Below are 23832 nucleotides of genomic sequence, written 5' to 3' on the forward strand. Positions count from 1 at the left end.
AATTCTTTCCCAATTCACTCACAAGTTAGGGTTTACAGGTTCTAATTTTACAACTCATGGAACGTTCTAGTGGCTAAAAGTTCTTCAATAATGTGCTTAACACACAGCAGATTAAAAAATCTGTCACAACATTATTTTATCCTCTACATCATCCTCTATGGTTGCAACAGACAATGACTACGTGTGCTGTTGAACCAAGGGGACGCAGGAAAGCACCAATAATATTTTCTGTGTTAACTTTTTATTGTTATTTTTCCACGAGTTGTCACTTCATTCATTTCATCCAGAAGTATTTTGTGTGCTATCATACATTGCTGTAGCCTTTCTTAAATATGTGGCAATTAGTAGTTCCTTTTTTCTGCATTTTATCTATCTGGATCTCTAATCTTGGTCCAGGGTAAACTGTGTTTTTTATAGCTTTAGAGAGGGCCAAGAACCAAACCAATATTAGATACAGAGGTACTTCAGCCATGCGATCGTCATAGAAAATCAATCCCACTAACCAAACATGAAAGCTGATGTTAACATAGAAACATAGAAAATAGGAGCAGGAGTAGGCCATTCGGCCCTTCAAGCCTACACCGCCATTCAATATGATCATGGCTGATCATCCAACTCAGTATCCTGTACCTGCTTTCTCTCCATACCCCCTGATCCCTTTAGCCACAAGGGCCACATCTAACTCCCTCTTAAATATAGCCAATGAACTGGCCTCAACTACATTCTGTGGCAGAGAATTCCACAGATTCACCACTCTCAGTGTAAAAAATGTTTTTCTCATCTCAGTCCTAAAGGATTTCCCCTTTATCCTTAAACTGTGACCACTTGTTCTGGACTTCCCCAACATCAGGAACAATCTTCCTGCATCTAGCCTGTCCAACCCCTTAAGAATTTTGTAAGTTTCTATAAGATCCCCACCTCAATCTTCTCAATTCTAGCGAGTACAAGCCGAGTCTATCCAGTCTTTCTTCATATGAAAGTCCTGACATCCCAGGAATCAGTCTGATGAACCTTCTCTGTACTCCCTCTATGGCAAGAATGTCCTTCCTCAGATTAGGAGACCAAAACTGTACGCAATACTCCAGGTGTGGTCTCACCAAGACCCTGTACAACTGCAGTAGTACCTCCCAGCTCCTATACTCAAATCCTTTTGCTATGAATGCAAACATACCATTCGCTTTCTTCACTGCCTGCTGCACCTGCATGCCTACTTTCAATGACTGGTGTACCATGACACCCAGGTCTCATTGCATCTCCCCTTTTCCTAATCGGCCACTATTCAGGTAATAATCTACTTTCCTGTTTTTGCCGCCAAAGTGGATAACCTCGCATTTATCCACATTATACTGCATCTGACATGCATTTGCCCACTCACCCAGCCTATCCAAGTCATCTTGCAGCCTCCTAGCATCCTCCTCACAGCTAACACACTGCCCCCCAGCTTCGTGTCATCTGCAAACTTGGAGATGTTGCATTCAATTCCCTCATCCAAATCATTAATATATATTGTAAATAGCTGGGGTCCCAGCACTGAGCCTTGCGGTACCCCACTGGTCACTGCCTGCCATTCTAAAAAGGACCCGTTAACTCCTACTCTTTGCTCCCTGTCTGCCAGCCAGTTCTCTATCCACATCAATACCGTGTGCTTTAAGTTTGTATACTAATCTCTTATGTGGAACCTTGTCGAAAGCCTTCTGAAAGTCCAGATATAACACATCCACTGGCACTCTACTAGTTACATCCTCAAAAAATTCTATAAGATTCGTCAGACATGATTTACCTTTCATAAATCCATGCTGACTTTGTCCAATGATTTCACCACTTTCCAAATGTGCTGCTATCCCATCTTTAATAACTGACTCTAGCAGTTTCCCCACTACCGATGTTAGACTAACTGGTTTGTAATTCCCCGTTTTCTCTCTCCCTCCCTTTTTAAAAAGTGGGGTTAACCCTAGCCTCAGTCACCACATGATCTTTATGTACAAACTCTCACATAATTAACTGTACTGGTGCTCAGGTCGGGTCGTGTTTGTGTTATGCACAGATCCGGTAAGCTACGGGTACAATGAAAATCTTGCTTGCAGCAGCATCACAGGGACAAAGACTCAGACAACACGCAAAAATATAAATCATACACAAATTCTGTAAGACTGCGAAAAGAAAAGACTGCAAAAAACTAGACATAAATGCAAAACACAATTAAAAAGTGGCAGAGCTGGTAGAGCCACTGCCTCACAGCACCAGAGACCCAGGTACGATCCTGCCCTCTGGTGCTGTCTATGTGGAGTTTACACATTCTCCTTGTGACCACATGGGATTCCATTGTGTGCTCCGGTTTCCTCCCACACCCAAAGTTATGCGGGTGTGTAGGTTAATTGGCCTCTGTAAATTGCCCGCAAAGTGCAAGCAGTGGAATAACATAGAACTAGTGTTAACAAGTGATCAAAGGTCAGCATGGACTTGGTGGGCCAAAACGGCTGTTTCCATGCAGTATCTTAAAACTAAACTTTAAAATGTGAGGTGGTCTGGAGTATTCTGAGATAGAATTAGGGTTGTGTGAAAGGACAGAAAGTGCTTGAGTAACTCAGCAGGTCAGGCAGTATCCCTGGAGCACATGGGTAAGTGACGTCTCAGGTCGATATCCTTCAGACTGCTTGTAGGGGGGTAGAAGAGAGATGGAAAAGGGGAGGACAGTACAAAGCAAGGCAGGTAATGTCTTGTAATAGGTAATAGGTTGCCACTGGCAAGGGGTTTTTTGATAAGCAGATGGTTGGAACAAAGGCCAGAGATAAGGAAGGTGCGAGACAGGTTTGAAGAGATTGAGGACACTGGATGCAGTAGCTATGGTTAAAAGAGGAGCACGTGAACATGTCTCACCTGGAAACATTACTGGGGTCCCTGGAAGGAAGAAGTATAGGAACAGTTGTTACTTTTCCAGCAGTTGCAAGGGAAAGTGCCTGGGATGGGGATGGTTTGGGTGGGAAGAGATGAATGAACCAGGGAGTTCCGGAGGGAGTCATCTCTGCGGAAGGTGGGAAGGGGTGGGGATGGGATGATGTGACTAGTGGTGGGATCATGTTGGAGGTGATGGAAACCTCGGAATATGAAGTGTAGGATGCGGAGACCAGTGGGGTGAAATGTAAAGACCAGGGGAATTCTGTCCTTGTTCCGTCGGGGGGAGGGGAAGCAAGAGCAGAACTATGGGACACAGAGGAGAATAGTGGGTGAGCTATCCATCTATGACAGAAGGAGAGGAAACCAGATTTACTAAAGAAGAGGATGTCCTAGAATGAAAAGTCTCATTTTGGGAGCAGATGCAGCAGAGACAGAAGAATTTAGAGTAGGGAATAGTATATTTGCAAGGGGCGGGGTGGGAGGACATGTAGTCCAGATAACTATGGGAATCTATCAATTTATAATAGACGTGCAAGTCGGTTCAAGATCTTATAATTGTAGGAAAGTACCTGGTGGCACACATAATACCTCCAGGATGAATACAACTGAGAGAGCACCTACCAATGTGCGAATGCAGTCTTAAGCATTGCCATGACACCAAATACTCAGCATCTCTATTGAATAGCTATATGCTACTAATCACCATTTTCCTTACACCAATAAAATGGAAGGGTTGCATGCTAAATTCTCATCTCCCTGCACATTCTCACAATGTGCTCTACAAATTGCAAAGTTGGGTGCAACTTTAAAGCTGAATCCCACGATGAAAGAGATTTCAAAATTGACATTGATGATGTCACACCTAGTGTATTATGTGGGGATATGTTTGCTACTGCAGGATGGATATGATTGAACAAGAGATGCTGCAGAGGAGATTCACCAGGAGGTTGCCTGGATTGGAGCATTTCATTTGGAAGGGACTGGAATAGGCTGGGTTTGTTTTCACATGAACAGTGGTGGCCAAGAGGCGATCTGACAGGGGTGTCTAAAATTATGAGGGGGATAGAAAGTAAAAATCTTTTTCTCATAGTGGCATCGCTCAAGCAAGAGGATACAGTTGTAAGGCGAGAGCTAGGAGACCTCATTGGATAGGGGATACAGAGAGGGAGGTTGGAGTCTGGAGACAGATACTGCCATAACATTAAAAAATCTAGATAAGCACCTGATTCACCAAGGCACAGACAGCTATGGACATAATACAGATAAAATGGGATGATACAGATACAACAGGCAGATGGACATGAACTGAAGGGCCCGTTTGTGCTCCATAACGCTATGATTTTGTTTCAAACAAGCAATCAAAATACTGTGACATCACTCTACTCAGATTCAAGTATCTATTACTGCACATTAATCATGCAAAACTGCTGGATGGATAATGACTCATGAGTTATTCCTGTCTGGCCAATCTTTCTCCCAGGACAAACCTCAAAACTATTCAAATACATTGTTGAATGTATCTTACTTCTACAAATCGTAGCTGCACAGTTATTAGAGCTGCTGCCTCACAATGCCAGACACCCTGGTTCAATCCAGACCTGGAGGGTTGAGTTCACACATCTCAAAGACTTACGATTTGATAAATTAATTGGCCACTAAGTTGGCATCAATTTGTAGATGGAATGCTAGAATGTGGGGGGGAGTTGGCGGGAATGTTGAGAATAGGTTTAAAATGGTTCTAATGCAGGATTGGTGTAAGTGTGGAGCTGATGGTGAGGGAGGACTCGGTGTGCTGCAGAGCCTGTTTCCACGCTGTACCTTTCCATTAACTATGGCAGATCACTCTTGTTTGGAGCATAACTTGAACACCAGCCCAACTCCTCAATGCACAACCCTACCTCATGCAGCAGTCCCCTGGAGTCGGAATCGTTAATCTCTCTGTACCCTGGACTTGCCATCTCCATGTCCGTGGAGGCCCGACTACGTTTTTTGAGCGGCTTGCAGGAATCAGAAAGTTCACTGGCACCTGAGAGCAAGAAACACCACATGTGGCAGTTGGTTCCCGTTTTATTTTGCATCTATTCCAACAAAATTATGACTAAAAGGTGAATGAATCCAGCCAGATGACAGCCATCTGTTAAAGACACGCACAGTAGAAAGTTGCACTCTAATTTACTTTACGACCATTCATCTTCAAGGATTTTCACCATGGAATGCAAGATTCTCAGTGTTTTACCTGGCAGGGCGGAACTGAACATTACTCCATGTGCATGGGGTAGTGATGCGCCTCTCTGTAGACATATAGCCTCTGCTGTTGTTGGAATAGTTTCCATCTGTCAATTAGAATGTAGGCAAGTCAGCATAGAGGTAAATCCAAAGATGTCCAACACTATCTTTGTGCTACCAATACCTTGTACCCATAATGATATCGAATACAAAGCATTTTTATTGAAAACTCTTGAGAAGTAACTCTAATTTACATTAGTCTTTGCACTCTTATGGAAAGAGTACAGATAATCAAGGCACTAGGTTCACACCAGTCAACTGAAGTACTATTTTATTTCCTGTAACTGCTTTACTTTAACTGCAATTTCATGTCCAAAATAATGCTTCAAAAGAACAAAATATCAACAATTGTCATATTTCCCAATAACAGCATTATACTGATTCACAGAGATATATTTGGATTTCTTATCACGTCTTTGGTTGAATTTTTAGGCCTCACCCAACATGCAAGGGCTTAAGCCCAGATTTGATTTTGCGAACTGAAATTTCTTGCTATCTTGAATTTGCTTCCCGTTGTGGGAGGGCCGCTTTGAGGGAAGGAGGGGGGGGGAGGGAGGGAGGGAGGGGAGAGGGGAGTGGGGTGAGGGGTAGCACAAGGATGGACCTGGTGCGGGATGCTTTGTAACTTTGCCAGCACCCTTTATGTGCCGACTATTGCATACCTCGCGTATGCAAGCAACGATTTTCACTGTGTCCCGTCTCATGTGACAATAAAATATTCAATTCAATTCATTTAAAAAATATGCATCTTTTTTTCCCCCACAGTTGAAAGCAAAAACAAATTTAACAACTCTGGCAGTAAAATTTAAAATGAGTGAACTTTTAAAATGAAAACTATAGCTGGCTGAGTCTTTATTTTACAAATAAAAGTACCCAAAGCCACAAATGTCTTGCTGGTCGACAATACAAACATGAACCTCACAATGGTAAATCCATATTGTTAGTAAAAAGTAGATGGATAGCCCACAAATGAGGGTAGTAAAGGACTTTGTTAATGGCTTATCAGTGTTAATGTGAACAAGCATGTGAAGAATAGTTATTCAAAGGTGATCAAAGACAGACAACTATTTCCCCCCTCCCCCCCGCCACCACCCCCCATATTTAACCCCGATTTGATAAGAAAAGGCACTCTAAACTACTCCCTTCTGTATGTAAGTGATCCATATCCCCAATCCTACGCATATTTGTCTTCCTATCTGCTTCCGTCACCACCATTGCCATCTGTCGCTCTTGAAAACATTTCCCCATCTGTCTTTTACACTTTTTCCTTCACCTAAATGAAATGCTCCCAACTGCAGATTTTGTCGGATTTTGACCGGATTAAAGGAGGGGCTGTACCACCAGTTTCTGGAACATCAGTGGTGGACATGTATGTGACATTTCCACACTGGGAAAATGGTTCTGACCATCTATCCTCTCAATTTTATAAACTGTATGCAAAAAAGGAATTTGACTGTACTTAGATACACACGACAACAAAATAACATTGACCAACGCTCCAGTGAAAACAATCCAAGTTTGCCCAACCTCTCCTTATACCCAATACCCTCTCTAATCCTGGGAGAATCCTGCTATCTCTTTTCTGGACCATATCCAAAGTCTCCACATCCTTCCTGCAATGGGGCAACCAAAACAGCACCTAATATTCCAAATGTAGCCAAACCAAAGTTTTATAACACTTGTATAACATAATTTCCCGACTCTTATAATCAAGGACTATAACGATGAAGGCAGGCATACCATACACCTTCTTTATCACTCTATCTACTTGTGTTGCTACGCTCAGAGTGCTGTGGACCTGAACCACAAAATCCCTCCGTTTATCATGCTGTTAGGGGATCTGCAATTGACTGTATACCTTTCCCATACATTTGACCTTACAAAAGTGCAACATCTCTCACTTACCTGGGTTAAACTCCATCTGCAATTTCTCCACCCATATCTGTCACTGATCTATATCCAGCTGTGTCCTTTGACAGCCTTCTTCACTGACTGAAATAAATCCCTTCAGCAGAAAACTTTCAACCTGATATATTAACTCTGTTTCTCTTGCCATCGACACCTTCTCACCTGCTAAGTACTACCAGCATTTTCTGTTTTTGTGACAAGTTTTTACTTGTTAAGGGAATGAAGGATTATGGATCAAAGACAGTGATCGAATTGGATGTTGGAAAAGACAAGGATGAATAGGAATGTTATGTTTCCCACCGATGCAAATTTGTCTCCACTCAAATACCCAAAACCATCACATACCTGTTCTTTTCGCATTTTCTTTTTTGGTACAACCTCGACAGATTTCTCAGATTCAGAGCGACTTCTCACTGACCTTCTTTGTGGTTTCCTTTCTAAAAGACATCAAGGAGAATTTTAAATAAGGACTAAAAAATGTGTTAATTTTCATCTTTTAGCACTGACGTCCAAGTATACAAGGTCCTGAATGAACTAAGAAAATTGGCAGGATTTGAAATATTTTGTGGCCAAGATAAAAAATAAGCTCAATTTCTCAAACTGTAAAAATTCACCCCTCTGCATTCTTTTATTGCCTCAGTTACCAATTGCGCATTCGCTCCACAGCACGAGGGAGCTAATACGTTACTAATACAGAGGCCTAGATCCAGATAATCGCCACAGTAGTTGGGGAATTTGAAGTCCATTAAGTGAAAAGAGTTCTGCAAAGGATTGGCACAGTTGTGCAGGGGTGTTGCTGCCTTTCAGCGCCAGAGACCCGAGTTCGATCCTGACTATGGGAGCTGTCTACACGGAGTTTGTACGTTCTCCCTGTGACCGCGTGGGTTTTCTCCAGGTGCTCCTGTTTCCTCACACAGTCCAAACACATACAAGTTTGTTGGTTAATTGGCTTCTGCAAATTGTAAATTGTCCCTAGTGTGTACTAGTGTACGGGGTGATTGCTGATTGGCGCGGACTCAGTGGGCCGAAGGGCCTGTTTGTTCGCTGTATCTCTAAAGTAAAATCAAAATTAAAAGCTACAGTCAGTAAAAGCGACCATAAAACAGAATTTTATAGTAACTTACTGTATCTTATTTAGTAAATGTCTTGTAGGAAATAAAATTTCCCCTCCTTGACTTAAATATGACTTCTAATCCACTACCATTGAAATGGCAGCATATCAAAACTATTCAATAAAAAGCAGGATGGTGCAAGAATCTCAGGCCTGTATAATGGAAGCCCAGTTTAAATGAACATCATTAACTTACCCATTTATGTTAGATGTATCTATCCAGACAGAACTAAGATCGACTTTACCATAGTCAGAACAGAAAGTAAAATGCTTCTTCATGCTGCAGACATTGTCCATCGTTCTGTGCCATACCATCACAGTACTAAATGAGATGGATTCAGAACAGGTAAACAGGGTGGTCAAAAAGGCTTTCGGCACATTGGCCTTCATCAGTCAGAGTAACGAGTATAGAAGTTGGGAGGTCAAGTTGTAGTTATATTGGGAGGTCGTGTTGTAGTTACATTGGCGAAGCAACATTTAAAGTATTGTGTCCAGTCTTGATCGCCATGATTTAGGAAAAAATTCGTCAAGCTGGAAATGGTGCAGAGAAGATTTACGAGGATGTTGCCAGAACTTGAGGGCCTATATATAGGGAGAGGTTGAGTAGGCCTTGGAGCACAGGAGGACGTGGGGTGATCTTATAGAGGTGTACATAATCATGATTGGGTAAATACACAGTCTTTTGCCCAGAATTGGGGAATTGAGAACCAGACGACATAGGTTTAAGGTGAGGGGGGGAAATATTTATTAGGAACCTGAGAGGTAACTTTTGTTTTAAATAACATGGAACGAGCTGCCGGAGGAGGTAGATGAGGCAGGTACTATCGCGAAATTTAAGACATGTATATGGTTAGGATAGGCTTGGAGGGATGAGCTGAATGCAGGCAGGTGGGACTAGTGTAGATGGGGCATTTTGATCGGCATGGGCAAGTTGCCCAAAGGGCCTGTTTCCAAGCTGCAAGACTATGAGATGTGGCAAGCTCAAAACTGAGTGCCCCGAGGCAGAGAGTGATCACTAGCAACAGCTAGTTACAATAGCCCTCTGCTCACTCTACTGTGACCATCAAGGTAAGGAGTGCCCCAATTCAGCTGGATGTGTACAAGAACTTGCCACTATCATGTCTTAATTGATAAACACCCATGTTTGTTAGTGTACAAAATGAGTTCAAATCTTCCCAGGGTTTCACATCACCTTCCCAACTACCTAATTTTTGCAATTTCCTTTGATATCACTCCCCGTTTACTCCACTCCTCCTATTTTGACTCCTCCAGCATCCCTAGTTTTAAACTTTGTTACTGGTTGCCTTCACATCAGCAGCTAAGGTCGTAAAGTCTGGAAATTGCTCCCAAAACCTCTCTACTCAATTTTCTCCATTAAGATACTTCTTCAAACCCACCTATTTGACGGTCTACCCTATAGTTCCATCGATATGATTCAAAGTCTGAAAGCCCTGTCCCACGGTATGAGTTCATTCCAAGAGCTCTCCCGAGTTTAAAAAAAAAATCAAACTCGTGGTAAGCAAGGAGAATGAACGTAGCGGGTACGTCGGAGCTCGGGGACGTCTCTTAGCGGCTCGTAACGCTAACGGCAGGTACTGGGGAAGACCCGCTAACGGCAGGTAAGCACGGGAAGACTCGTGAAGATTTTTCAACATGTAGAAAAATGTCCACGAGAGCCCCGAGTAGCCATTACCGTAAATCTCCGCGTTCGAATCAGGGCAAACTCGGAAGAGCTCTTGGAATGAACTCGTAACCGTGGAACAGGGCTTTAAAACTGCTTGAAGATCCTTTATTGCAATTAAGGTACTTCATGCATTTATTGGATAAGGTCAGATAGATACCATGGTTATAAAAACAGGTCAGAGGCCATGCATTCTGTGGCAATTGACTTGCATCCAGGCTCACTAAAGTCTTTTCACCATCTATAAAGGGAAAAGTCGTAAATGCATAGCAATATTCTCGTGTGGACATGTCCAGCTCAAATGATCTTGACAGCATCGAACATAAGCCAGCTCACTCAAACTGGCATATACCAGGATTAAACATTACGTTTTGTAGTGTGTACAATTTGCAAGATGCACTGTAAAGTCTAGCAAAGGACAAAAGCACCAACGCCTGTGATTTCCCCTTGGACATTTTCCCAACAGTATTTAATTGATCATTTATGAGTGGTTGATTAAACCCCCAACACTGCTTTAGGAAAACGTTCACTACACAACTAAAGGCAATTAGAAATGGGCTACTAATCCTAGTCTAAGAATAAACGCCCATTTCCTGTGATCAATCAAAGTTTGTGATAATTGTGAAATTCATCAGAGAACAAAGCTTTATTCCAGCTCTCATTCAATGTTCACAAAAGCCGGAACAGGCTTGGCTTAACTCCAAACATTTTCACCAACTTCAAACTTGGATTATCAACTTGGCTTCATTTCACAATCTGCAACTTGCCTGACCAGAGACAATATGCAATACGTCATGCTCTAATATCGGTTTATACACATATTTCAAAGTGCAGCAAGCTAATTAAATCCGCAGTGCCAGAGAGACTTGCCTGGGGTGACTCCACGCCTTTCTCTTCAGTACAAACGTACACAGCACACATGTAAAGACAAAGCTGTGGCCAGTTGCAGGTTATGAAACAAAGTCCTTATGAGTCATTTGAGAAATTAGAGCTTCCTCCAGCTGCTCTCCTTTTACTGATCCATGAGGAAGTCATTGGTTTAAATTATATGTACACAAAATGTGGGCAAATCTGGTTGGTTCACTGGTGAGATTTATAAGCAAGACTTATGCTAGTCAAAATTCAACCCTCATCCCTGGTGGGAATAGAAGCAGAAAATACAGCAATTACTGAGTTCGTCAGGCAGTATTTATAGAGAGCAGAGTTAGTGCTTCAAGTTAATGATGTTTCAGCAAAACCCATAGCTTAGCAATCGCATATATAGGACAGATTGTGCAAGGGTAACAGAGAATTTAAATATTGGAGAACCAAACGGGTTTTACAACAACTCTGTATTTCCCATGCCTTTGTTGGCTTTTTTATTCTAGATTTATTGTATTTTAAATGTATTCAATTAGTTCAATTCAAATTTCCCTGGCTTGGTAGGATATGATTAAATCATACATCTGCAGATCAATAGCCTAGGCCTGGGAGCATTTGACAGTAACTTGACCATTCTGCCACTGTACCTCTTACATATTATACCTCTTTCTACACTCTGGGGGGAAAGCGAGTGGACAAAGGCAAGATTTCAGAATGAAGGGAACAACAATGAGTATTTACCTGATGAAGCAGACTGTGCCTCTCCATGTGAACACGAGTGCAGAGACTCCACTTCCCGTTTCTCACCGCGTAAGCTGAACGGTGTAACCAGAGCTTCATCCACTTCTCTCGGTGATGGCTCTGCCTTAATATTCGTTCCCTTCTGGGAATAAAACGAGTGTTATCTACATATAGCCAAGACCATCACCAACTCGTCTTTCCTCCCCGCGGCACCCCACTCATGATGAGAAATAAAGCAACCAGCTTTCTTTAAGAAGATGATTATGATGAAAGTGCAGATTTTTAACTTGCATGCTCAGATCGTGTATATACATCCCTCGTTTCAGCCACAGCCCCAGAATCTTTTCATAACCATGAACTTATTTTTAAAAGTCTAGAAGATCACTTGCTAGAAAATTATTTACCTTATTAATTAGAGACCAAAAAGTATTAAGAATTCTATGTTCTACATCGTACGAGTAAAATGTATGAAGCTAGGTGCATCACGGCCAATTGGACTTGGAATGGAACTGATATTCAATGCTATGGAACTTTTATGTTCACCATCTAGTTATGTTTTGCCGTCTTTGAAATTTTGATTTCACGTTTTCAGCCTTCTCATACATTCAACCGGCCTGCTTCTAAAACCCCAGGTATTTTTCTCTGTCAATAATCCATGTCCCCTGCTAATTTTGTTCTTCTGGGAACGGTGAATTGCCCATCACCATTTTAAAAACATCTTCTGTAAATCAGCTAAAAGGGTTGCTGTTTTTATTGAACACAACGCATGTATCACTGAGAGCATGCCAAGTGGCAACACTATGCTTTTGGGACAAGGGCCTTTATTACATGCCTTAAAACTATGACCTTTGTCAGGAAAATATGCCAAATGAAATCTAATCTCAATTTATTCCCGTATATTTTAAAGTGGGAAAGGAATGCACAAACAAGATGGATTACTTGTATTTTTAAGCTCCAAGGAAAATAAAAACTAAAATACTGAACACTGTACCCAACCCATCATCCTAAACTGTTATAATGTATACACAATAAACAAAAATGCATTAACAAACACATGTTCAGCTGCTCCAGTATATAGTATGAACAAGGAACTGTAGATGCTGGTTTAAAATAAAATGTACTGGAGTAACTCAGTAAGTTCGGCAGCATCTTTGAAGAAAATGGGTAGCTGACATTTTGGGTCTGAACCCTTCTTCAGGCTTCAGTACATGGTGAGTAGACCTCAGAATAAGGTGCCCACACATAGCATCAACATTTTACATTCTGCCACCAAAGTAAGTTAGTTCAGTTTCCAATTTTAAAAAAGCATTTATTAATCAATGAAAAAAAAATCACTGCACGCTCTTCAAGAATTTCTGAAACTCAAGGTAATTCAGTATCTTTGTTTAAGACATTGGCAGGAAACACAACTTTAAAAAATCAACCTGAGGCTTTTGTGAAGTACTAGGAATGGTTTTGTTTGTCTATTAGATCCTGATCCCCGTTTCCCCACCTTATGCAAGTACTGACACATACAGGGCTTGCTTGGCTCAACGAATAGTGCTGGTTTTCCGGCACCTCATTATTTGGCCAACCATTTAAAAACAAGCACAAGAGGCCAAAAAAACTGAGCAATTCGGCTCAGAAAGAGCTTCAGAGGCAATGCCAATTTTTGTCCTCCAACATTTTTTTCTGACAGAAGGAACAGAACAGAAAGCACGCGAGGAATCAGCAGTGAATGCCTCATTTTCTTTCATTTTCCGCCCCCATTGCTGTTGTTGTCATCAATGATCCAAGCACATGAAACGTGAAATTCAGGAGAAGGAAGCTTAAGAGAGAGGAACATAGAGATAAGACTGCAAATGTAGAGCAAGTGGCCAGAAAATAATTATTAGGACATTAAATATAATCTAATTCCTTTACCTGCTTAAAAATGATTTGATGACAATCCACAGGCCATTGGACAATTCGTATACAAGACATGCACACACAATGCTTCACCATTCATCAATAGTTTGTTATTAAATAGAACAAGGGGTAATATAATTAAATATCATCCCCTTAAATATACCCTTAAAACAATTTTGCAACATCAACAGCAGGAAATTATTTCAGGGACAATTAGATGCTCATATTAACAATTAAATATTAAGGTGGCATTCCCCCCAATAGGTGAAGGATTTCAAATACCTGATCATTTTTTCTTACTGGCAACACCTCACAGACAGGGCTGCCACCATTTCTTTTCTCAGCCTGGTTCCCTTTGAGGTTTGAAAGAGAAGGTGGCAGGGATTTTCTAGCTGCTGCCGTTCTCCAAGTCATTTTGGGGGCAGGCTCTTTGATATCTGCGTGTCCCTCGTGTGCATGCTGAACTGCATGATTAGAAGCAGGGGTTGCACAAACTGCTCTCTGCAGTGCTGTCCGTTCACCTGGAGGACTAGACACATTTTCATGTGGTCCATTTCTCTGTGCGTCCAGATTTAATGACGTTGCCGTTGTGTCTGCTGATGAATCAGGCTTTTGGTCCACATAAATAAAGGTGTACTGTTCTATCCTGTCCTCCCGAGATAATCTCAATGCATCTTCTACTTGAGATATGCCAACATCCCACTGAGGGCGGATTCTTTGTGCGATGGGCTTCAGAATCTACAGGGGAAAATGAAAATATATTCAATTACAAAGGAGTTGCAAGAGATGGCCGCTGCTGGAATCCTGAACAAAAAACAGTGACAGAGGGACTCAGAGGATCGGGCAGCATCTGTGGAGGGAAAGCTGCCCGAGGGCTTTTATATGTTCATTAACAACAAGAGGACAACTAGGGAGAAGCTAGGAGATTAAGATAAAGGCGAGAATTTATAACTGAAGTCAGAGGATGTAGGTGGAGTACTAATCACCATGGAGAAGACATGGAGGATTGTGAGATCAGTGTGGGGGTAACTAATATGGTAGGGCAGATTGAGATTAGTCTGGTGTTGGGGCTCTTGAAGATGGATACATCTCCAGGGCTTGATGGGATTTAGCCCATGTTATTGTGAGAAGGAAGGAGATTGCAGAGGGCCTTGAAGGATCTTTAAATCTTCTCTAGCCACAGGCGAGATCCCGGAGGACTGGAGAGTAGCCAATGTTGTTACTTTGTTTAAGGGAAGTCGAGAAAATCCAGGGAATTATAGGCCAGTGAGCTTCACACCAGTGGTAAGGAAACTGTTCCTCATAATCGGCTGATCCAAAAGATTAAGATGCACGTGCCCCTTGTTGACTTGGTAGTTTGGAATCAGAACTGTAGTGGTGAAATGTTGTTAATTGGGCTGAAGGCCAGTGACCAGTGGTGTTCTGCTGGGATCTGTGCTAGAACCTCTGTTGTTTGTGATATAGATGTAAAGAACTTGGATTTAAATTTAGATGGCTTGATTAATAAGTTTGCAGACAAAGCTACATTTTAGAGGAGTTGCGGACAGTGAGGAAGGCTATCCAAGGATCCAACGAGATTTAGAACATATAGGCAGAAATGTGGCAGATGGAGTTTAATATAGGCAAGTGTGAGATGTTGCACTATTGAGGGTCGAATGTAAGGGGAAAGTGTACTGTTAATTATACGATCCTTAACAGCATTGATGTAGAGAGAGATCTTGGCGTCCAAGTCCATCGCTCCCTGAAAGTGGCGACACCGGTAGACAAGGTAGGGGGAAAAAAGGCATATGATCTACTTGCCTTCATTAGTCAGGGCATTGTATACAAGAATCATGATTTCATGTTGCAGCTCTATAAAACTTTGATTAGATCACATTTGGAGTCTTGCGTGCAGTTGTGGTTGCCTCACTACAGGAAGGATGTGGATGTTTTGAAGAAGGTGCAGAAGCTGATCAGAATTCTACCCAAATTACAGGCTATTAGCTACAAGGAAGTAGGTCAAACTTGAATGTGGTCCCTGGGGTGACAGACGTTGAAGGGATACTTGGTGGAAGTGCTTAAAATTAAGAGGATTAGATAGGGTTGGCAGCTAACCTAAACAAGGTGGAAATAACAAAGATGAGAGGACATTGCTTTAAGGTGAGACGGGCAAAATTTAAAGGGCATTAATGTATTTGGGGAAGTTTTAAAACAAACTATACAGAGAATGATGAGTGCCAGGAACGGGCTGTCATGGATGCAAGTGGAGGCAAGTACAATAGTGGTATTTAAAAGGCTTTTAGATAGGCACATGGATATACAGAAAATGGAGAGATATGGATCACCTGCAGGCAGAGATCAACTTGGCATTGTGTTCAGCATAGATACTGTGAGCCGATGGGCCTGTTCCTGTGCTGAACTGTGATGAGTATAGGAAAGAGGTTGAAAATCTGATTGAATGGTGCCAGAACTACATTCTTGCTCTCAATGTACACAAAACCAAGGAGTGACTTGATGGAAAAGCTGGGGATCCACGAAACTGTCTACGTCAACAGGACGGGTCTGGAGAGAATCAACAGCCTCAAGTGCTTGGGGTGGCATATCTCTGAAGATCAACCCTTGCCCAGCACATTGATGCACTCACAAATAAAACTCATCCACGCCTCTATTGCCTGAGAGTTTAGATTAATTCACAGATACAGCTTGGAAACAGGCCCTTTGGCCCACCGGGCCTGTGCCAACCAGTGATCCCCGCTTATTATCACTATCCTACACACACTAGGGACATTTTTTACATTTACCAAGCCAATTTACCTACATACCTGTACGTCATTGGAGTGTGTGAGAAAACCAAAGATCTTGACGAAAACCCACGCAGGTCACGGGGAGAGCATACAAACTCTGCACAGACAAGCACGTGTAGTCGGGATCGAATCTGGGTCTCCAGCGCTGCAAGCGCTGTAAGGCAGCTACTCTTATAGAGGAGCTGATGAGCTTTTATTGCAATTGCATCAATGTGCTGAGTCCAGGACAGATCTTCAGGGATATGCGGGCCCAGAAACATGAAGCTGTTCACTCCTTCCATTGCTATCCTGTCGATGAAGACAGGTTCGTGGATTCTCTGTTTTCCCCTCCTGAAGTCAACAAATCAGTTCCTTGGTCTTGCTAAAATTGGGAGCAAGATTGTAGTTCTGGCAACATTCAATCCGATTTACAATCTTTCTCCTATACTCTGAACATGGGGAAATGAGACAAAAGCAAAGATGGGGCAGATCAGCCATGATAATTTCAAGTCGTAAGGCAGGCCTGAGGGCCCATGGCCTACCCCTACTGTTTTCAAGTTAGAGAGTCAAACTCATATGCAGTTGTACAGTGCCCTAGTGAGACCACACCTGGAGTATTGTGTGCAGTTTTGGTCCCCTAATTTGAGGAAGGACATTCTTGCTATTGAGGGAGTGCAGCATAGGTTTACATGGTTAATTCCCGGGATGGCGGGACTGTCATATACCGAGACAATGGAGCAGCTGGGCTTGTACGCTCTGGAGTTTAGAAGGATGAGAGGGGATCTCATTGAAACATATAAGATTGTTAAGGGTTTGGACACGCTAGAGGCAGGAAACATGTTCCCGATGTTGGGGGAGTCCAGAACCAGGGGCCACAGTTTAAGAATAAGGAGTAAGCCATTTACAACGGAGACGAGGAAACACTTTTTCTCACAGAGAGTGGTGAGTGTGGAATTCTCTGCCTCAGAGGGCAGTGGAGGCAGGTTCTCTGGATGCTTTCAAGAGAGAGCTAGATAGGGCTCTTAAAAATAGCAGAGTCAGTGGATATGGGGAGAAGGCAGGAACGGGGTACTGATTGGGGATGATCACATTGAATGGCGGTGCTGGCTCGAAGGGCCGAATGGCCTACTCCTGCACCTATTGTCTATTGTCTATTGATACGGAAACAGGCCCTACGACACAACTAGTCTTTTCCGACCAAGATGGCCATCTAAGCTCATTCTGCGTTTGACCCGTAGCCCTCTAAATCTTTCCTATCAACGTTGTTTTCTTAAACCAATTCCATGATCTTGCATTAATTCTTCTACTAAATACAGGTGCTCAGCAGGAGATTTACAAACTCTCAAAAGTAATTGTGTTTATTTTGGTTATGCCTTCATGGGACGTGGATGTCACTGGTAATATGGGCTTTATTGTCTATCCCTTGTTGTTTCTGAGCTGAACAGAAAGTTCAGAGTCACAACAATGGTGCATTACCGTGGATGATGATGGGAGGTGTCCATCCCTGAAGGACATCAGATGACACTCAAGCACAAGACTGCAATGTTCAAAGGGAAAACTGAATGTCTACATGGGACACAAATTTTGAACCAAACAACTTTGATCAAAATTTTTAGTCGGGATTTCCAGACTTTAGTGATGTTCAACTTGGGTCCCTTTGTGTTCATCCTTACAGTTAATTTCACACAATAGATACCTTTTGCTTCTCTGCAGCATTGCTGGCTTGTCTGGCAGTTTCTGCTACAAGAGCCTCGTATTGTGAACGTCCCTTGTAGACGGCTACTCGCTTCTCGTGGATCCAGGCTCTTTCTGGCACCATCCCAAAAAACTGTACGTGGTATTCACGAGCACCTGAATCAACAGACCAACGATTACAACTTATAATCAGACACCAGAAAGAAAAACAGACTTTGAACATCATACAACTGTTTAAAAATGGTATGCTAACTTTAAACATCAGATTCACAGGATAATGAATCCCATGCTAAAAGAATGTGTTTCAAGATATGTGAAAGTCACATCTACACGCACTATATGTCTACACATTATATCAAGTAGTATTAAACCCCTGTCCCATGGTACGAGTTCATTCCAAGAGTTCTCCCGAGTTTGCCCTGATTCGAACTCGGAGATTTACGGTAATGGCCACTCGTCAGTACTCGGGGCTCTCGTGGATATTTTTCATCATGTTGAACAAACTTCACGTCTTCCCGCGCTTACCTGCCATTAGCGAGTCTTCACGAGTACCTGCCATTAGCACTAAGAGAGGTCCCCGAGCTCCAACGTACCCGCTACGTTCATTCTCCGTGCTTACCCCGAGTTTGATTTTTTTTAAACTCGTGAGAGCTCTTGGAATGAACTCGTACCGTGGGACAGGGCTATTACTATCCGGAAACCATGTTTCTCCAATGAATCAATATAATAATGTGCCACAATTATGGAAATGTCAACAATTGACTCAATGCGATCCAACAATAACCAGGGCACCATATTTATGCCAAGTTACCATTGACTGTTCCAAATTGCTTTGGCTTGACAGTTTACTGTTCTGTTGAGCAGTCACTCAATTAAAAGTTATTTTCGTTTTTAATTTATTTTAGAGATACAGTATGGAAACAAGGACTTACGGCCCACCGAGTCCTTGCCGACTATTGATCACTCATTTGTACTATGTCTATGTTATGCCACTTACTCATCCACTCCTTACGCACTAGGGGTTCGTTTACAGAGGCCGATTAACCTACAAACCCTCGCATCTTTGGCATGTGGGGGGAAACCAGAGCACCCGGAGGAAACCCACGCGATCACAGAGAGAACGTGCAAACACCACACAGACACCTGTTATTGTCTGAAATTACTTATGGCTGGCCACACAACCTGAAATTAAGTAACTTGGTGGTTTATTGTATTGTGATTAGCCTCTTTATTGTTACATTTATATCTTCTACATTTCTCCACATGAATCTTACAAGTTCAATAAGTTGTGCCCAGGCCACTGCAAATATTATGGCACAATCAAGCCAAGAATCAAAGCATCAGAAAAAGGACACAAAGTGCTGGAGTAACTCAGTTGGCCAGCCAGCATCCCTGGAGAACATGGATAGATGATTTCATAAGCAAAAGGATTTGAGTACAGGAGCAGGGAGGTTCTACTGCAGTTGAGACCACACCTGGAGTATTGCGTACAGTTTTGGTCTCCTAATCTGAGGAAAGACATTCTTGCCATAGATGGAGTACAGAGAAGGTTCACCAGACTGATTCCTGGGATGTCAGGACTTTCATATGAAGAAAGACTGGATAGAGTCGGCTTGTACTCGCTAGAATTGAGAAGATTGAGGTGGGGATCTTATAGAAACTTACAAAATTCTTAAGGGGTTGGACAGGCTAGATGCAGGAAGATTGTTCCCGATGTTGGGGAAGTGCAGAACAAGGGGTCACAGTTTAAGGATAAGGGGGAAATCTTTTAGGACCGAGATGAGAAAAACATTTTTCACACAGAGAGTGGTGAATCTCTGGAATTCTCTTCCACAGAAGGCTGTTGAGGCCAGTTAATTGGCTATATTTAAGAGGGAGTTAGATGTGGCCCTTGTGGCTAAAGGGATCAGGGGGTATGGAGAGAAGGCAGGTACAGGATACTGAGTGGATGATCAGCCATGATCATATTGAATGGCGGTGCAGGCTCGAAGGGCCGAATGGCCTACTCCTGCACCTATTTTCTATGTTTCTATGATGCTGCGTATCAGGACCCTTCTTCAGACTGGGGCTTGCAGAGTTAAATCTTTTTTCCCCAGTCTCCAGAGAAATGGCTTTTCAATTGCACCACATAATAAGGAAGTTAGTGGGTAGAGTTTGAACCACAGAAAGACTAAATGCTGGGATAACTCAGTGGGTGAGGCAGCATAGCTAAAGAGTATTGTAGATTATTCTAGTGGATGGTAATGTAGATGCAACTAAAGTGGGTGGAATACAGATAGCAAAGGTGGTTGTAAAAAATTGTGGCAGGATTTTGATCGATTAGGTAGGTGGGCTGAGGAAAGGTTAATGAAGTATAATACACAAGTGTGAGAAGTTGCATTTTGGGAAGTGTAACCAAGGCAGGACCAACACAGTGAATGACCGGGCACTAGGGAGTGTTTATAGAGCAGAGGGATCTAGGAGTTCCTTGAAAGTGGCATCACAAGTAGATAGGGTGGTCAAGACTGCTTTCGGCACAGTCCTTCATTAGTCCGAGTATTGAGGATAGAAATTGGGAGGTTATGTGACAATAGTACAAGACTTTGGTGAGGCCACATTTGGAATATTGTGTTCAGTTCTGGTAACCCAGTTATAGGAAAGATGTTGTTAAGCTGGAAATGGTGCAGAGAAGATTTACGAGGATGTTGTCAAGATTTGAGGGCCTGAGTTATAGGGAGATGTTCAGCAGGCTAGGACTTCATTCTTGGCGTGCAGGAGGTTGAGGGGTAATCTTATAGAGGTGTATAAGATCATGAGGAAATGGATAGGGTAAATGCACGGTCTTTTTACCCAGAGTAGGGGAATCAAGACCCAGAGGACATAGGTTTAAGGTGGGGGGGGGGGGGGGGGGGGGGGGGAGATTTAGTAGGAGACCGAGTGAACCTTTTTTATACAAAGGGTGGTGAGGTATAGGGAACGAGCTACCAGAGGAGGTAGTTGAGGCAGATAACATCAGGTGGGACTAGTTTGGGTGGGCATGTTAGTCACATGGGCAAGTTGGCTGAAAGACCTGTTTCCACGTTGTATGACTCTATAACATGGATAAGTTAAGTTTTGGGTCAGGACCTTTCATCAGACTGATGGCAGGGGAAAGTGGGAAAGAAAGCTGGAAGAGAGAATGGTCGTTCGTATCATAGCTGGCCACAGATGACCTCAGGCAAGGCGGTTGGTTTCCCGATAGGCAGATGGTTGGACAAAGGCTAGCGATGGAGCAGGCTTGAGCCCAAGAGGGATATATTGTTGTGAACTATGAAGCCTGAAGGACTTTTGGTGAAAGGAGTTGGGAAAAACCGGTGCAAGGTCAGCCAAGGTTTAGGGGAAGGGAGGTGTTCGTAGAAGTTCCCTAAAATTGGAAATTTCAAAGTTGATACATTTGGGTTGTAAGCCAACCCAAACTGAATATGAGGTTTTGTTCCTCCAGTTACCATGAGGCCTCACTCAGGCTATGGGGAGGCCAAAGAACAGAAAGTTCAGTATGGAAATGGAGGGAGGTTGAACTGGTTAGCAACCGGGAGATCCTGCTGGCCTTGGCAGACCAAGCTCGTCACTAGAGTTTGAGCCACTCTGACACATAACATAATATAGTTTAACGGCTCCAAATCCAATAACTTTGCACTTTGACATTCACAGGCCCTTCATTCAATAACAGGGTTTCTGGAAAAGTGAGTGTTTGCACTGAAGAGCCATTAAATTGCTATAAAAGGAAATAGAAATTAGCAATATTGTGGGAAAACTAACTACATTTGTGCAGATTACCTCATTTTATATACGAATACATCCACTAATAACAGAATAATCAAAAAAGAGGAATGCATAAATCAATATATGCACAAGGAATAATGTATGCTTATTAATGGTATTGTAGCCAAGTCACTGTATGTGCAATCAATCGAAGCCCGCAGACTAATGAATTGGTGCACTAAACCTCCATGTGGCATGGGAGGGTGGCACAATGAAGGGTACAGGTTAAATTTACCAGCAGCCAACACACATTAAACCCAAGGCGGTACCTAATTGTACATTTCTCATGTATACTAGAGGAGCATTGTACTCGCTATGTGGAGGGCAGGTTGAATGAACTCTAAACACAATATATTTTGCACTCAAGTAAATTGAAACCACCGAATCTCAGTTGAATACGTGATTCAAATTAGCCTCCGAGCTTTCTTAAATAAATGATCTAATTACAAATCCTTCTGGAAACAGCCTGATCATTTTTAACACAACCAGTATCAAGTTGCAATCACAAAATTAGTCTGAGCAAAGCAAACACCCACGGGAATGATTTGCAAACGCTCAGAAAAACAAACTTGGGAATAAAACAAAATTAGTGTTGATTGCGGTGAGGGCAGAATATCATACCTTATTCTGGCAGAATATCATAGCAGAATACCATACCTTGAGCTAGATAGGGCTCTTAAAGATAGCGGAGTCAGGGGATATGGGGAGTAAGCACGAACGGGTTACTGATTGGGGATGATCAGCCATGATCACATCGGCTCAAAGGGCCGAATGGCCTACTCCTGCACCTATTGTTTATTGATCACTGGATATGGCAATTTGGCCCTCTAACCTTTTAAAACAGGCTGTGTGGGAAAGAACTGCAGATTAGTCATGGGAAAGGCACAAAATGCTGGAGTAACTCAGCAGCTCAGGCAGCATCGCTGGAGAACACGGAAAGGTGACATTTCAGGTATGGACCCTTCTTCAGACCAGGGAAGATGGCTGGGCAAGGAGAAGAACAATTCGCTGGACGACTGGATGGTAGCGACAACTGAAGCTGGGACTGTGAAATGGCACCAATACATGGCAACTATTGTATATAGACTCAGTGGGCTATTCCTTTGCATTTGTTGCTAACCGGGTATTATACTTATGCATGGCAATAATCTCACTGATCTGTATGCAAAATAAAATGACACTGTACCTTGGTACACGTGACAATAAAGAAACTATTAAACCACTGACTCCAAGAAGGGTCTCGACCCAAAAAATCACTTATCCATGTTCTCCAGCGATGCTGCCTGAGCCACTCGCTGAGTTGCGTCTTTCCTTGGTAAACCAGCATCTCCAGTACCTTGTTTCTACAGTCCTGTTCTTTTCCCATATCTTAAAAATGCCCCATTCAGGAATATATTCAGTTATCCTTTCAAGCTGCGATCGATTTTACCTTTGTTGCTCATGTCATTTGGAAGCACAATTTGTCCTTTTGTTTTAAGATTTTCATTTGGCAGTTTTAGTTTTTAGATTTAGAAATACAGCAGGGAAACAGGCCCTTCCGCCCATCGAACCATGCCGACCAGCAATCACCCATACACTAGTTCAATGCTACACATATAGGAACAATTTTACAGAAACCAATAGGCCTAAAAACCTGCATGTCTTTGGAAAGCGGGAAGAAACCGGAGCATGTAGAGAAAACCCACGTGGTCACGGGAAGAACACGCAAACTCCGTGCAGGCAGCACCCAATGTCAGGATCGAACCCGGATCTCGGGCCCAGTAAGGCAGCTTCTCTACCAGTGAGTCACTGTGCCGCCCCAAAGTCATATAGGATTTACAGAATGTTATCCACAAAATGACTCAAAGTTAATCCATACAATGTCAAACTAATATAAATTCATGTGTTGATGTGGAATAAATATACAAGTTGTTCCTGCGTAACAAACTGATTTCATTTTTACAGATGCCCTTAAGTCAATGTTGTACCTAAAGTCGGAAAAACCCATTAGTCTGCTTGATCACCATACCTTCAGTTTTGTAATGAAGGTATCAAAAGCAAACAAGACCCAGAAGAACAATTATTAAAAATTAAGCGAGAGAGAGAGAGAGGGAGAAGGTGGCAGAGAGAGGGGGGCAGAGAAAGGGAGGGGGGGCAGAGAGAGAGGGAGAAGGGAGGGGGAGGGGCAGAGAGAGAGAGAGAGAGGGGGAGAGGGGCAGAGAGGGGGGAGGGGCAGAGGGAGGGGG

General features: G+C 42.7%; 1 protein-coding gene across 4 annotated transcripts in view; it reads right to left on the minus strand.

The window, feature by feature from the left end:
• Positions 1 to 23832, minus strand: part of nsd3 (nuclear receptor binding SET domain protein 3) — a 90809-nt gene that overhangs the window by 37624 nt on the left and 29353 nt on the right. For 3 of the 4 annotated variants that reach the window (XM_033013927.1, XM_033013928.1, XM_033013925.1), the window contains exons 4-9: positions 17829 to 17983; positions 13653 to 14108; positions 11484 to 11625; positions 7435 to 7526; positions 5132 to 5228; positions 4794 to 4921 (exon numbers count right to left, since the gene is read on the minus strand). In XM_033013927.1, the coding sequence (XP_032869818.1) occupies positions 4794 to 4921; positions 5132 to 5228; positions 7435 to 7526; positions 11484 to 11625; positions 13653 to 14108; positions 17829 to 17983 (1070 nt within the window). The remainder of the gene's footprint in view (positions 1 to 4793; positions 4922 to 5131; positions 5229 to 7434; positions 7527 to 11483; positions 11626 to 13652; positions 14109 to 17828; positions 17984 to 23832) is intronic. The other variant, XM_033013926.1, reaches the window with a different exon arrangement.

Source organism: Amblyraja radiata, chromosome 39, assembly GCF_010909765.2.
Source record: "Amblyraja radiata isolate CabotCenter1 chromosome 39, sAmbRad1.1.pri, whole genome shotgun sequence".
Taxonomy (NCBI): domain Eukaryota; kingdom Metazoa; phylum Chordata; class Chondrichthyes; order Rajiformes; family Rajidae; genus Amblyraja; species Amblyraja radiata.